Genomic DNA, 17,421 nt, shown 5'->3' on the forward strand with positions numbered 1-17,421 from the left:
AGGAATCGTACATTGACAAGATGTTGCTCAAGTACTCGATGCAGGACTCCAAGAGGGGCCTACTGCCGTTCTGGCATGGAGTCACTTTGTTTAAGGAAATGTGTCCTAAGATGCCTCAAGAGGTTGAGGAGATGAGACGGGTCCCATATGCGTCTTCCGTTGGTAGTTTGATGTACGCGATGCTCTGTACTCGTCCAGACATCTGCTACACTGTGGGCATAGTCAGTAGGTATCAATCTAACTCAGGCCAGGGTCACTGGACTGTAGTGAAGAACAGCCTCAAGTATCTTCAGAGAACGAGGGACTATATGCTCATGTATGGTTCGAGGGATTTGATCCTTACAGGATACACGGATTCTGACTTTCAGACTGATAAAGACTCTCGTAAGTCCACATCAGGGTCAATCTTTACTCTTAACGAAGGAGTTGTACTGTGGCGAAGCACTAAGTTAGGGTGCATCGCCGACTCCACTATGGAGGCCGATTACATAGCGGCTTGCGAAGCTGCTAAGGAGGCCGTTTGGCATAGGAAGTTCTTGATAGACCTGGAAGTTATTCTAGATATGTCTAGGCCCATTCATGGTTATGATAATTCCGAAGATGGAGGGATATTATTCCTTCTGTTATGCAATCAGACCGTCAATTCTGCACAACTGTTAGTTGTACACGTGTCTCAATCCTCCGCTCTTGCGTTGCTCAGCTGCATCTTTCAATCATAGTTCGCATGCGGTGTTTGTTTTTATTACCGCATGCGGTTGAAACACAGCTCTTGGATCGACTGTCGCATTGCACAGCCATTGCGGTATTCGTCTCTTCATTATTGATTGACGAGCGCAATGTGACAGAGATGCATTGATTAGTCTCTCGTGAGCCTTGAGCGCAAGCGGTGACTTGGTCTCTTGCAAAACAGAGTAAAGTTCAACTTGTCTTCCATCTTTTTGGTGTTAGTGGGTGTAATCGCAGACATTTATAATTATTGCAATACTAGGCTAATTTTCATACAATTGGTGCATAATTACTATCTTTTGGCCGCAATATCTAGATAAGGTGGCAAATAACTTGTATTTCTACAAGTTATAGTTAACGTCTCGTTATATAACACCATTTATGAAAGAGACCACTTCACTAGGATGACCATAGGTAACATGACCTAAATCATGAGTGAGTTGGGAACTCCTGCCATTGAGGGCGGTCCTTTGATTTGTATGGGTGCGAGTGGCCAGGTCGCCGTTTCAAACCTACCATTTTGGGGATTCGTCTGATTTGGGAGCTTGGAACTCAACTACACAAGATGGAATTCACTCCTTCCCCGAGGCAGGGGTAAGTAGATAGATGGCTCCCTTAAGGGCTGATTCCGGGGCTTGAATGATATGGCGCCACACCTTCTCTTGGCCCGAGAGGTGTTCACACACAGTTGGACTATATTGTATTGTTCATTAAAGAAATCAGTGGTACTTAAGGAGTGAGATGTAACTATAGAGGCAAAACGGTAAATTAGCCCAACTGTACTTACGAGCATCTGTGAAGGGTCATCGTACTCATGATTGGTTATATCCAATGGACACAGAAATATATCTGTGGTAAGAAGAGTTCAGTTGTTGGTCTTTAGTGGAATCACTGACAGTTAATGGATGGTGGATCTCGTGGCTAGAGAGTTTAGTAAGCTATTCACATACCGTTGGAGCTTCGAGCTACAGGTCCATTAGGTCACCTAGGTAGCTTGGATAAAGTCGAGAACCAGTGTTTGGGTTAATTTGAAATGTTCAAATTGATAAGAGGAAGTTCAATTATATATGATATAATTGGACTGGTTAATTATATATGATATAATTGGCTAAATGTATGAGATACATTATTTTGGAGGAAATTAGATATAAATATGATTTATATCAAGTAGAGGAGAAAATATTATAGTAGATATATGATATCAAACTATAGGATATAAATATAATATAATTATATTTATTAATTTAATTAATTGATTAATTATTTGATAATTAACAGATTTATCCACATTTGGACGGCGGATTAAAATGAAAATCATTTTCATTTTTATCAATCGTGCATTCGTATTATCGCCCGTGCCCAAAAAGAATCTGTGAAAGCAATCGCGAGAGCTTATACGATAGAATTTCGTTCGTCTAAACGATTGTCTACCTCACGTTTTCTCTAAATGATCGTATACATTTTTCCTAAACGATTGTTCAGTCTTTCATACACAATCGTGTAGCTCTACTATACGATAAGCATTTCCGCTATACGATAGCAGAGTTTCATCTCCCACTTGCTTATCGTCTACACGACGCCTTCTTCTTTGTACTCTACCAAACTCAACAAAGCCTACTCTTTGGGTTTTTGACGTCGTCCTTGCTGCAGTGTTCGTGTACTTTCTGATCGTGCTGTTGCAGTCGACATACTCGCCGGGTGCTGGTAGATCCGTTGGAGGTTTCCATTGCTTAGGGTTCAGACATTCGAAGAGTATCTTCATCTGGTATGAACCCTTTCCTTGTTGATTTTTACTGTATTCTGAGCATGCCAATAATTAGATTATATGCATAACTGTATGTGTTGAATATATGTCGTTTATGTTTTGGTCACTGTGAAATCGGAGCGATCTAATCCCACTCATGGAACTCTCGGTATGAGATCCTTCACCACTTGTATGTCACCACATACATGTTTGAGTCACATACAGATAACCAAGGATTTTATGTGTATTGGTTTATGGTAAAGCAAATAAAATAAGTAATTGAACAAAATACAAGATGTGAAGTAAATATCATATATTATACAACACAAGCGTTCGTACAAACTGTTTATAAACTACAGGACACGAGACTTTAGGGCATCAACCCCAACACTAAAGACCTACGACTGCAGTCTTCACACTATAGATATCTTTCTGTATCCATTGATATAACCATTCAATGATAAGTCGACCCTTCACGAATTGCTCGTAACTACAGTTGGATCAAGTTACCGTCTTACCCATATAATTATATCTAACTCCTTAAGTACCATTGATCCTCCACTCACATGTCTCCACATCAACGATTAGGATAAAATCATTTGTAACACTTTACAACTATTGTAACAATTACAAAGTGGATTGATCTGTAGTATCACCAGGATAAGGTACCCAACCTTATCCATATACTACCATTTAGATTATTACTTAAAAATAACCTTAGATCTTAATTTACTAGATTGTGTTAATGTAAACTCAATGTTGAATAAAATAACTTCTTATTTAATTAAATAAATAATTCGTGTACAAAAGAATTACAAACTACGAAGTCTACGAGATTTAGGGCATCAACCCCAATAGTACAATCTTTACTCGACAACTTTCTAGCCTTTACATGAGATATTAAACAAGTAGGAAGATTCTCTCTTTCTCCTCTGAACATATGATTACTTGTAGAAATACAAGTTATTTATATATTTTATTTAGATATTGCTGCCAAAAGAAAGGAAAGTTGCGTCAATTGTATAGAAATTGGCTAAGAAATGCAAGAATTATAAATTGTCGTCAATACACCTAGTAACACCATTGCGATGGTAGAATAGAATGTTTATGTTCTATTTTGCAGGAAATCAAGTCACCACATGCGTTCATGGCTCAAGATAAAATGAACAACGCATCTACGTCGCATTGCGCCCATCAATCAAGAATGAAGAAACGATCAATGCAATGACGGCGCATACGAAAATCGATCAAGAGCTTAACTTCAACCGCATGTGATAATAAAAAAACAACACCGCATGCAGGCAAACGATCAAAGATGTGAAAGAGCAACGCAAATGCGGAGGATTCTGATGCGTATATAGCTGACCGTTGTGCATTTCTGACGGGATTGATTGTGTAACATAAGAAATATTCACTCCACCATTTCAAGAACTGCCATAAAAATAAAGTGGGGACCACAATTCAGAGAGTCAAGCTTCACCTATAAATAGCCTCTGAGAATTCACTAAAAGATATGCTTGAATACATAGAAACATGTATATACTGATCTAAGAGAGAGACTGGTTGAGCGACTAATCAGAGTAGATCCGGGAAGAATTAAGAGACAAGGCCGAGAGGTGAGTCTCTGGGCAAAGAATCCTTTCGATCCCCACCGTGAAGCTCTATACGAAGGTCACCTCTACCAGACGAGCAAGCCTGAGAGGGAAGCTCTTCTCTTCATCCATTCCACACGCCGGCAAGCAAAACCTTCGTGTACATCTGTGTCAAGACGTTGACACTCTTCTGTATTTGTTACTATTTCTTTATCATCACTTGTATTCATCTTCTTAGTCTATCATTCACATCGTGTATCAGACGCTTAATCTTAGTATTGAATGTTATGATCTTTTCCATTATCATCTCTCTGTATATTTCCATTCATCCATAATTCATTTTCTCCATGACGTTTTCTTAATCCCTTGGGTAATTAGCAAAAATTAAGCAAGTAAATTAATTGGGTTAAGAAAATAATTATGTTTAGTCAAAGTATGCTCGATGGAATCTTCACCTGTGAGAGCATAAGTGAAGATGTTATTCCGCCTATCGAGAGAGGGTTGGAAGAATGCGTTAACTAAAGCAAGAAGTACTTCCAGAGATGGAAGCAACCTTGCATTCATCACGTTCATCCCTGTTTCACCATAGAGATATGGGAGCGCGGCCGATCACCGAGAGGTGTACGCCAAGGAAAAGTGGAACTTTAGTTGTATCTTTAACACAATTAAAAAACTTGTGATGTTTTTACTAATTATCCCTTCTATTTCTGATCCATCCATAAAGACTTGCCATCGCATACCACGATCCTCTGTATAAACTTCACAGTCAGCCTCACACTCAGTATCATGTATATCATGTATATCATGTATCTTGTATCTTGTTTTACATTAGCTTAGGTTTATTTTCATCGCAATTTATTTTATTAACGCAACTTTATTTTACCGCAATTTATATTCATGTACAAACACACAAACTTTAGGAATTGTAAAACCCGGTCGCATGTATCACAAAAGTAACACATTAACGAAAACAATCCCTGTGTTCGACCTCAGATTACTCTGAGAAACTTGCATTGGAATTATACTTGGTTTCAGCGCATGTAAACTTGTGACAACGCATCACTCCATAGCATACTACAAGCATATAGTTAACAACGCATATATCTAGAAGTAGTAATGCATAACACAACATCCACATTCCATTTCCATCTTTACGTCATCAAGTTTATGGCAACATGAGCTTGTATGATTCATTCATCCGTATTCATATTTGTTCGCATGCTGTAAGTAAGGACACATTTCAGCGTTACAACATAGTCAGAGCTCCACATGGTTTCCCAAATACAACTTCCTTCATATAGTACTCCATAGAGGCATGATATTTAGACAGAAAAACCATTCCCATAATAACACCGAACTCCTAAAGATCTAAGGGAATCAAGTAAATTATCATGGCTACACCATCAACCTCTAACATACAATCTCTATATACATTACCAACTACCATAACATCATCAACAGGGATATAAATAAGTAATTCTTCAGACATAGACTTTACTAAATATCAAGTTATTAAAAATGACCCTATTATCATTATTTAAAATGGGCAAAAGTGGAAATCAAAAGTTTTTCTCTACCATAACCCCTTTTAGATATGTATAGATTATTTTAGGGGAAGAGGTTTATTTAATGATTTAGAAGTCAAATTATTGTTCTTTCCACGATTCTCAAGAAAAATAGTATCAAATTTTTATTTTTTCTAATTTATTTTTACGTCTGTTGCTCAAAATTAGGGGAAGAGGTTTATTTAATGATTTAGAAGTCAAATTATCGAAGATAATCCTCTTACCATCATTTTACATGAGTAAAAGGGAAATTAAAAGTTTATGATATTTTTTTTTTATAGTATAGATTAAGAGTTTATAATATTTCTTATATTTTCCCTAAATATTATTATTTCTCAATTTGGATATTCTTTTATTAAAAAAAAGAAAAGAAAAAGAGAGATCAAATATATGTATATATTGAGGGAAGATATATTTTTTCTCTTTTGAGATAATAATTTATAAGGAACAATTTAGGGGCGTTCAAAACTCAAACTTGTAGGTGAAATAGCCCACACAATATTTGGATCTCTCATTATAATAAATATCGTTTTCATATATTATAACATATAAATTATTTAAAAGCTCTTATTGTCTACCATGTTTATTTTATAAGCCTTCTCTCTCATCATTTGTTATTTATACTAAAATAATCTATACCCCAGATACAAACTATTATCATCCATATTAAAATAGCCTCCACTCCAAACACTTTATTATAATATAAAGACAACAATAATCAATTCAGCAGCTATAGATTAAAATAGTCTCCATTCGAAACACATTATTACAACCCAAAACTATAATAACCAATTCAACAACTATATAACTAACCCACAAAAACCCTTTTGTGATTTGAATTCTCTTTGTTCCATATTGTAGAGCAGAGGATTCCTTTATTTTCCCTTTTCTTTAGAGAGATCCGTGAATTACATATCCAATTCATACTATTTAGCTTTTTACTTGCCTAAGTTTAGAATTTATACTAAGATAATTTGAGGGTTGGTTTGCATTTCAATTTGTCGAAAATTACAAGTTTTATGATTGTTTAAAAGGGAGAACATTATATTTTATTTACCATAGCATCATCCAATTTAGGTTTTGAAGTATAGGATTCCTTTCTTTTCCTTTTTCTTTAGAGAGATTGGTTAATTACATATCCAATTCACTCTATTTAGTTTTTTCCTTGCTAAGTTTAGAATTTATACTTAGATAACTTGAGGTTTAGCTTGAATTTCAATTTAGTCATAAAAGCGAAAATGACAAGTAAGTTTTATGGTTGTTTAAAAGGGATAACATTATATTTTATTTACAACAACATCATCCAATTTAGGTTTTGAAGTCTATCTTGGGTTGTTCATTTTAAATATTAATTTAAATGGCAAACCTTTATCCCCTAACTATGGTGTTAATGGGTCGTACTGGAAATGGAAAAAGTGCAACTGGAAATAGTATTCTTAGAAAGAAGTTATTCGAGTCAAAGAGAAGTTCTGCAGGTATTACAAGTACTTCCGAGTTGAAAACATGCGAGCGGTCAGATGGACAAGTAATAAATGTCATAGACACTCCCGGTATGAAATTAGTAATTTATTAATAAGTATTCATTCAATGCATTACACATTTATCTTTGTGTAGCTAGCTAAATTGTTCTATGACAAATCTTTTTTCTCTCATTTATAAATATTTCAAATATAGCAAAATTTCATTGTTTATCAATGACTGACATTTATAGACTATTATCATCTATCACCGTCTATAAGTGATAAACTACTATCATCAATCAATGTCTATCATTGATAGAGCAATATTTGCTATATTTGTAAATAAATTTGTTTACTTTCCTATATTTGAGAACAACATGACTTAAATATATTTTCAAAGTTTGATTTATTTGGTAGTTTTAAATTGTCATTTTTTAACATAATTCTAAGTTTTATTATTTTGATCTATGTACTTTCATAAAATTTTATTTTTATCTTTTAATCATTGCTTAAAAAATGGGTTAAATTATAAAAAAAATGTTCCTGAACTTTACACTTTGGGTCTAAAATGCCTTTCAAGTTTTCAAAAGTTAAAAAACTGCCTTAAACTTCCAAAATGAGTTCAAAAATACCTTTGTCGTTAGTTTGGATGAAAACATTATAGTTTTATTCCAAAATACCCCTAAACTTTCAAAAGTTTCAAAAATACCCTCAAACTAAAAAAAAAAAATTAAATACCCTTTTTGTTACATGAACAGAAACCGTTGATACCGTCCTGCCTCTCTATTTTCCATCTTTTTCTCCCCTCCCTTCTTCAATACTACTACTCCCCTTTTGTTAACTATTTGATACTTGTTTATCTAAAATAAATAAATAAATAAAATTGCACACTTTAACTACGGTATATGAACTATAATAAGAAGAAAGATAATAAATAAAGCACCAAATCATTTTAAGATTTGCATATTTTAACAAAATGTACAATAGTAGTTGTATGTGTGTTAATAGCAAAATACTATTTTTATTTGACTATTTATTGTTTTGGTATATTTCGAGAGGAGCTTTTGATTTTGGAGTTTTGTGAAATTTTGTGGGATTTTGTGTTTTAACTTAAAATTTTGGTTGTTGAAAAAATTGGTGTAAACTAAGAATTAGAAAATTAAGAGAAATATGAGGGTATCTATATGAAAAGATGAGGATATCTATATAATTTGTTTTAAAATTGAGTATTTTCGAACTTAAGAGAACCTCAAACAAGTTGATCACCATATTAATGGCGCGAGCAGTCTTTTAACTTTTTGTTTTAATTTTTAAGTTATTTTTCTCACAAGGAATTAAGGTTTTCTGTTCAGATACTAATGGTGGAGGTATTTTTAAACTTTTATTCAGTTGAGCATATTTTTGAAATTTTTGAAAGTTATGAGGTTTTTTTTTAAACAAAACTTTAATTGTTTCCATAAAAAACTAACGGCAAGGGTATTTTTGAACTATTTTTTAAAGTTTAAGTGTATTTTTTAAATTGTTGAAATTTTAGAGATATTCTTGACACAAAGTGTAAAGTTAGGGATATTTTTTAATATAGTCTAAAAAAATTGTAATTAACATGTATAATAATAATAATTATTATTATTATCATTTTTGGAATTAACATGTATTCTAAATACAACATAATCACGTTAATCAAAAGTTATTACTTCATGTTCTTCTTTTTCAAGTATCATACCGTGCTGAAAATTGTGATCGAAAAAAAAGGATAAGGAGAAAAGATATGCCCTTTTTTTTAGAAAAAAATATGCCGAACTTATAGTTAAAAATACTTTTCATACAAAAAGAATACAAAAATTGAGCAATGACTTTTTTTTATTTGTAAATATAGGAAAGAAAAGGAAAAAAAAAACTGTCAATAAATTTCAAAATGTTACAATACTTTTTGAGTTTAATTTCAATTTAATATCTATATTTCAAAATATTACAATTTTACTCTTGGGATTTGAATTTTATTTTAATTTGATTCCAAAGTTTCATGATATATATTTTTAAACTTGATTTTTTTTATTATTTAATTCTTGCTTACATTCTTTAGAATCAAATGACTTTTGATTAATTTAAAAGAAATAAAATAATTATAACCAATTAAATTTTGCTATATTTTTCACCCTTATTAGAATTAATTATAAAATTTTACTTGATTTCAAATATAGAAAAATGAACTAAAGTATTTATAAATATAGCACAATTTCATTGTGTATTTACGACAGGTTGTGGTAGACTATTATCTGTGTCTAGATAAATATAGATAGTAGTCTATTGTGGTTTATCGTAGATAGTCTGTGATATTTTGCTATTATCTGTAAATATTTTCAATAGTTTTTTCATTCAAAATAAGGGACCGTTGCAAATATAGCAATCAGATCCAAAATATGAGCATACATAATCATAATAAAAAAGAACTACAAATATGAAAAAATTTAGATAGTCTATAAGTGATAGAACATATTATTGCAGGAATCTATCAGTAATAGATCATATCGTTGGTAAGAGTCTATAACCGATAAAAGTTTATCGCTAATAGACTTTGCTATATTTGCAATTTTTTTAAATGATATTATACAATTGGTTATTATTTCAAAAAATGCTACCAATTGCTATTACCCTTTAAAATAATTTCCTTACATTATAATTATTTTAAATTAATTAATAGACATTAGCATAAAATACTAAAAATGAATATTTAGTGAAAAATCAAAATTAAAAATATAAATCTCAAAGATTATGGATCACATTGTAATAAAATTCAGATTTTAAGAATAAAACTTTAACATTTTAAAATTTAAATATTAAATTAATATCAAATTTAAAGAAAAAATAATTGCAATAGAAAAATTAGTATCTTCCTCTCACGATGTCTCAACCTACAATTGTCATATATTGAAAGGTCCATGGTCCTTCGGCTATGATTGTATAGTAAATCGTGAATCTGAATTACTATCCATTAAAAATTTAAGAAAACTTTATTAATTAGTTATAATATATTTTAGCACATTTTTTATAGAATTTCTGAAAAGAATTAATTTAAAAGAGATTCAAACTCAGAACTTAGGTTTAGTTTGAAATTATCATCACTTTTAATATAATTGCTAATATACTGTGCTCTTAGAAAAAATAGTTCAAAAAAATAAAATAATGTTTAATAAATTTTAATTTTAAATTAGAACAAACTAGTTATTGTGTTTGATAAACTAATACTAAATTTAGTTGATTATAATTTTAACTATTTTTATATTGATATTTAATTTATAATTTATGATAATATAATTATTTCAAAATATATATGATTTAAATTACAACTATTAATCTGAATTGTTTAATAATTTTTAAAAAAATAGTTGTTATAATAAATTGAATCAATTAAAATTTTGGAATAGATGTGAGAATAAATAAATATGGAATAGGAAATGTACCAGATTTTTGGATTGCAACAAAAAATCAAAAAACCAAAAAGCAAAACCAACTCAAGTGCTTGATTTGGTTTTTTAGTATAAAATTGGACATCTTGGTTTATATTTGAAAAAAACAAAAAAGTATTGGTTCAGATCGAATTTTTATTGGAAAAACCAATCAAAACCAAATTAAGTCGAGGGTGTGTACATATCCTTAGCTATGTTTTAGTATTTTATTACTGTGGTGCGTATATATTTTTGTTGTTTAGAAAAAGATCAATTGTTATGGAGAGAAAAGTGCCAAGAAAAATGTACAATTTCAATTTATAGAAAAAAATACTCAATTTTAATTTAAAATTAGCAAAAATGATCAATTCAAAACAAAAATATAAATAAATATGGAAAATCAGAAGAAAAAAGAAAATGCCAAAAATGAGAACGAAATTGATAATAAACCAAACAAAATAGAAACTAATCCATTGATTTGTTCTTTATTGGAGATTGGTTTGGATATTTTCTTCTTTTTTTTTTTTTTTTTTTTGTAAAATTGAGGTTTGGTTCTTGGTTGCCCCAAAAACGGGTAAAAACGAACCGACATTATCCCTATCAAATTGTTCAGAAAGCTAAAATCTAAAAGTTGTATCTAATAACTTTTGCACGTTTGATCAAATTAAAAAAAATGATCTATGGATAGATTAATAAATAATTTTTTTTATTAAACAGTTTAGAAGGATAAGATTTTCGTATAACTGCAAACACAATCTTACTCTGTCTTAGAACTCTTGATTCATTTTCTTTGGCCTTAACACCAACAAACCAATAGTCTATCTTAAAAATTGAAAAAAAAAAACGATAGTCAAATAAAAAATAAAAGCAAATTTAATCTATTGTAAACACTTCAAAAAATATAGTCTCATTCGTTAATGATTTTGTTTTTAATTTTCTATTTGTTGATTTTTTTTTAATCTGTCTTTAGGATTGTTTTCATATTTATTTTTTAAAAAATAACATTTAACAATTATAGTTTTAATTTTTTATTTTTTTATTTTTAAAAATCTGTAAATTTTAAATTTATTTATATTTCTATAATTAACTAATAGAAAAATAAGAAAAACTATTTACATTAAAATAATAAAATTTGATCTTCTTTGATAGAGGTTGAAAGAAGTCTATCGGTGTCTATCGATGATATAAGATGTTGAAGTTTATCATTGATACTATGTGATAGAGGTTGAAAGAAGTCTATCGGTGTCTATCGATGATATAAGATGTTGAAGTTTATCATTGATACTATGTGATAGACGATATAAGGCTATCAGTATTTTTATTTATTTCTGTAAATAGTTTGATATTTTTTCTATTTATAAATTTTTTTTCTAAATTCTAAGTCAAATTAATAGATAAAGTGTTTATTTAATAAAGATGAGACCAAGGTAAAGAAAAATATGGGAAACAAACACATTTTTCAAAATTACAAAAAAAAAAATCATAAAGCAAGACCTAAACAAACCCAAAAAATAACAAAATAACAAAATCTTATTGACATTGATCAGCTCTTGATCTAATGCATGCATTGGAAAAAATTGTGTAGGTCTATTCGACTTATCTCAAGGAACAGAACACATCACGGAGGAAATAGTGAAATGTTTGGAATTAGTAAGGGAAGGCATTCATGCTATTCTATTAGTTTTCTCAGCGAAAAACCGATTCACTCAAGAAGAAGAAGCCACCCTTAAAACCCTACAAAATTTATTCGGATCTACGATTGTGAATTATGCTATTGTAGTCTTCACTGGAGGTGACGAATTCGATGATGACGACGATGACGACGAAGGCGGCACCTTCGACGATTACTTGCTTGGCTGTCCTACGGCCTTAAAGGATATACTAACCGCTTGCAAGGGACGGTATGTACTTTTTGACAACAAGACCAGCAGCGGAAGCAAGAAGAATGAACAAGTGAATAAGCTTTTAGATTTAGTGAAAGAAGTGATGGATGAAAATGGAGGGCAAGCATTTACACATAGCTTGTTTCTTGCTAACAAGTTTGAGGAAAAGGTAGAAGTAATAAAAAGCACACTTGAGAAGCAAATAGAAGAAGAAAGAGAAGCAAGGTGTAAAGCAGAAGAGAAATTTCAAGAGCTGCAAAATCAACATGAGAATAATATTAAACAACTCTCTCAGATGCAACAGGAGTTGCTAAAGGTACATAAAAAACAACAAGAAGAGCTAGCAAAGCAACCTCCACCTGATCCAGTTGTGGTATTTTGTACGATTGTTTGACTTGAAAACATATTATTATAATACAATTACGTAACTAGTGAATAAGTATATATTATTGTGTGTGTACTATTGCATAATATATGTGGTAATAATGGTTGAATAAATAAACGAAGAAAATAAAAAGATAAATGTATTTGTCTCATATATAAACATTATTATTTTACAAATACTTTGCTAATTACACACTGACTGTTTGGGCACTGAGATGAGATATGATCTCATATATTTGTGGAGTTTTTATGTCTTAAGGAGTTCATATATCTGTGTGTTTGACTGCTTGGGGTGCTAAGTTGAGTTCACGTATCAGGGATATCTAATAAAATTTTTCTGATACAAATAATATTATCTTATGGTGATTATTTTTGTTTGATAATTTTTTATTCAATAATTTTACGTATTTTCTTTTAATAAACTACAGATCACACTTTGTTTTATTTTTTTTTTTAAAGTACACATATATTGCTGAGAGTTGTGGAAAATAGGTGTTTACTGTTTAGTTTACATCATGCATTTTTTTTTTAATTTAAACAATAATTTTACAAATTTCTGCATGTAACATTTCTAGTTAAGTTGGACAAAATCATATTGGATTTATTGGAATAAAAAGAATTTGGATTTATATTGTAAGTGAAGTATTCTCAAAATGTAATTGTACTATAATGACCCTATTAATGTCATGTTACATGGTTGACACAAAGAAAATATTTTACGCTTAGTGAGCTAGCAAGGGGACTTAATGGACCTACTAATTAGAAGCTCCAATATATGAGATTAATTAATTAAACTCTTTAATTAAATTAATCAATTAATCAACATTCATTAACTTTAGGTCACTCCATTAAAGACCCACAGTTGCACTCTTTGCACTATATATATATATATATATTTGTGTCCATGGATATAACAAATTAACAAGTCGACCCTTCATAAATAGCTCGTAATTACATTGGGGTCAAATTGCCGTTTTACTTCTGTAATTACATCTAACTTCGTAAGGCTCACTGATCCTCTAATGAACAACCTATTTATGGTTCTATTATTAAAAAAAAAAAAAAAAAAAAAAAAACTAATTAGGCCAGTGAGAAGAAGGGCCCCATTGTTCAAGACTCGGATTCAACACTTAAGGGAGTAATTCATCTAAGTACCCTAAAGACGGAAAGGAGTTAATTCCATCTTGTGTAGCTATGTTTCCAGCTCCCTACTTGGACAAATCCCCAAAATAGTAGTCTTATTGAGTTGACGAGTCAGACCACTCTCACCCATATAAATAAAAGGACTATCCTTATAGGTAGGAGTTTATCACTCACTCAAGATTGAGGTTGAGTTATCTATTATCATCCTATGAAATGTTAATCTCTTTAATCAACGACGTTATAAATAGATATTAATCATTTCGCAGTCCGATCTTTTACAAACTCTTTGTATAGGATACCTTTGGAAGAGTATGTGAATACTCGCAGCGGAAAGATCGGAGCCCCGATTTTAATTTTATAGAACATAAAATATAGAGGACGAAAATCTATGATAAACACAAATTATTTTAAGCATGTTATCATAGTTGGAGTGGAAGAAGGAATTAAGAACTTACCCTTGAAGACAAAGATCTTCATGAATCCTCTCCCGATCTACTACACGAACAACTCGTACTCACTCCACGAACACAAGAACACAATAACAAACACAACAATGTAAAGCCAAAACTGGACACCACCACAAAATGAATACTCGTTATTCTTAAGATTGAGAATCACTGAGAGGAGTGGGCTTCAGTAATTAATTTTGGATGAGGGAGGGGATTATTGGGGTTGATGCCCTAAATCTCGTAAGGTCCTATAATTTGTAAATATATTGAACAAACTCATTGTTTATTTAGTAAAACATATGATATTTTATTCAAACTCATTGTCTATTTAATAAAATATATGATATGTTATTTGCATTAACCACAAAACAATAAACTAACATCCAATATTATCTAGTAACTTAAACATGTATGTAGAGATATACAGGTAGATCATGTTTAAGTAATAACCTAAATGCTCTGTAGTAAATGGATAAGGCTGGGTACCTTATCCTTGTGACACTATGAGTATGGCTCACTCTACAGGTGTTACAATTGTTGTAAATGTTGGGTTGGTACCAACACGCAGTGGAAGCGATGAGGATTGATAAGCACTTTAATTCATCAATTTTGGCAGAAAAGAAAACATGCTTAAACAGAATTTAATGGGTTTCAAGACATACCTTTGAATAACCGTTGAAATCTTGATTTTCAGCTGCAAATTCCTCCAAGTCTTTATGTAGACCACCACAAGATCTTCTCTACTATTCTCTTGGTGCTCTAGATTGAGTTGTGGGACTCAAAATAAGCTGGAATAAAGGATAATTCCAAATAAATAGAAGTTCATAGTTTGTTCAGGATTAAGGTTAAATTACTTAGGTCATCACTTTGAAATTTTCAGCCTTAAACAGTATGCAGCATTATAAAGTAAGAGTGACAGATTTCGTGGTCCGATCTTGTACAAACTCTTTTGCACAAGGATACCCCCACTCCTCATGTCCCAACATGAACGAATTAGGATCACTTCGTTTATAGCACTTTACAACTCCTTGTAACAACTACAGAGCAGGCTGCATCCAATAGTGTTACCAGAATAAGGTACCCAACCTTATTCATATACTATAGATTATTTTGACTATTTACTCGAATCTGATCCATCTTTATGTTTCCACATAAAGTTCAAGTACTCATCCAATAGTCAAGGGACTTTCAGGTTTATTGGATTTTTATTAAGCAATAAATCTATTCAATAAAAAATTTATTAAATTTCCAAAATAAGTTCCATTGTTTACATAACACGAGTTTTAGGACATAAAACCCAAAGTAAAGTGCTACAAATGATATGATCCTGATCATTCATGTATAGACATGTGAGCGGGGATATTCTATACAAAGAAGCTTGTATAAGACTGGACAACGTAATTTTGAGCCTCATTATATAACACTATTCATAATAAAGACTTACATTTCACGAGGATGACCATAGGTAACATGACCTGTGTCACACCCCACCCCGAGCCTGCCTCCTGAGCTGGAGGGGAGGCGTGAGGGACTATAGATACCACCCTTTTGTGATACCTACTGCCCATCTGAACCTTTGTACTCTCAGTAAACTTTAAGTCAAGGAATAAACAATAACTGATTGATTAAGCTCATTTTATTACAACAGTGTAATGTTTACGAAACTTCAATACTTAACTACAAAGTTTACACCAATAACCCTAAAACCCGAAAGTGTGACTGTGGCTGTGGCAGACCTTGACCTTAGTAGCACCCTGGAACTCCTCACCTTTCGCTACCTGGGAAGAAAAATAAGCAACTTCTAGAGTCTATTTCAACTCATAATAATACAAGCGTATCGTAACTACGAGTTTACATTCAAACCTCAGCCTTGACTGAGTCTGTTCTCAACTCTATCTACATGCATGATAGATAGTTAAACTGATGCTAGTCATAAACGCTTACTCTCTTGCGTTCCCCATGTTTTCTTTGTGCACATAGATCCCCACTTATGGGCTCAGAAGCTAGGCCTACCGGCCCTCTGACCACCTATAAAAGGTTTCTCCCACAGGCTCAGAAACTAGACCTCTCAGACCTCTGACCATTTCGTGAGATTCCACTCGGGGCTTAGGAACTAGGTATATTGACTCCCTGACCATCCCGATCATATAATATCATTCTCATGCTAATTTCTCATTCACAACATAAACATATACATATATTCTGAAAGATATGCTTAAGACTTAAAGAAAAGTACCACTCACCTTGGTAAGGTAGGAATCTTCCTCTCTGGATGTTCCTTGATTTCCTCGGGCTCCTTTTTCAACCCTAAATTCGAGATTCAACTTAAAGCTTAGATTAATCATAGTTATAAGCTTTATTTCGAGATACTTTCTTCTACAAACATGCTCTAAATGTCTCAAGAAGCTTACCTTAAAATCTTAGCTCAGAACTCCTCGTGGTTTGGCCGGAATCCTCAAAACATTAAGACTGGTCCAAGCTTACCCAAGAACTTGACCCTTCTGTCTCTTCTTCATTCTCCAGCCTGATTCCTTGGAGCTTCTTCTTCGGAAGCTATATCTTGAAAAGCAGACTCCCTCAGCTTTTAGGTGGCTTTGGAATCACTCAAAACACACGAGTATTTTGGGAGAACTCCTCGTCCCAAGTTGATGCTACTTTCAGACCTCACTGTCCGACAACATCTCCTCCTCTTGGAACTTCTTGATCAACGCATGGTCTTGCTACCAATGCATGCCCTTCATGATCAATGCATAATCTCCTCCAAATCTACCCTCTAACACTCTTCCTAATGTTCTTTGAAGAGGATTTGGGTTATGAATTGAAGAAACACATTGTGGTGGTATTTATAGGCCAAAGGAGCCGATCCTTCTCATCTTACAAAGCCTTCAACGTAAGACACCTCCTACTTTGGAGTGTTTGCATCATGCTTTGCCACCACCTACTTCCTTGCCATTTACCCACTTCCATGCCACTCACCTGCTTGAGTTGTCTTCCTCATGCATAAGATTTTCTTTGCAAGATACTCTATT

At 32.1% G+C, this 17,421-nt stretch overlaps 1 protein-coding gene across 1 annotated transcript; it reads left to right on the top strand.

The window, feature by feature from the left end:
- Positions 1-6,794: 6,794 nt before the first annotated feature.
- LOC150032773 (immune-associated nucleotide-binding protein 1-like) lies at positions 6,795-12,977 on the top strand. The gene is made up of 2 exons (XM_090307657.1): positions 6,795-7,177; positions 12,119-12,977. Exons 1-2 carry the CDS (start codon positions 6,985-6,987, stop codon positions 12,808-12,810), a joined length of 885 nt encoding a protein of 294 aa, XP_090163783.1. The 5' UTR covers positions 6,795-6,984; the 3' UTR covers positions 12,811-12,977.
- Positions 12,978-17,421: the final 4,444 nt, after the last annotated feature.

The sequence above is a fragment of the Benincasa hispida genome, chromosome 11 (assembly GCF_027475165.1).
Source record: "Benincasa hispida cultivar pf3 chromosome 11, pf3_genome.v1.1, whole genome shotgun sequence".
NCBI lineage: Eukaryota > Viridiplantae > Streptophyta > Magnoliopsida > Cucurbitales > Cucurbitaceae > Benincasa > Benincasa hispida.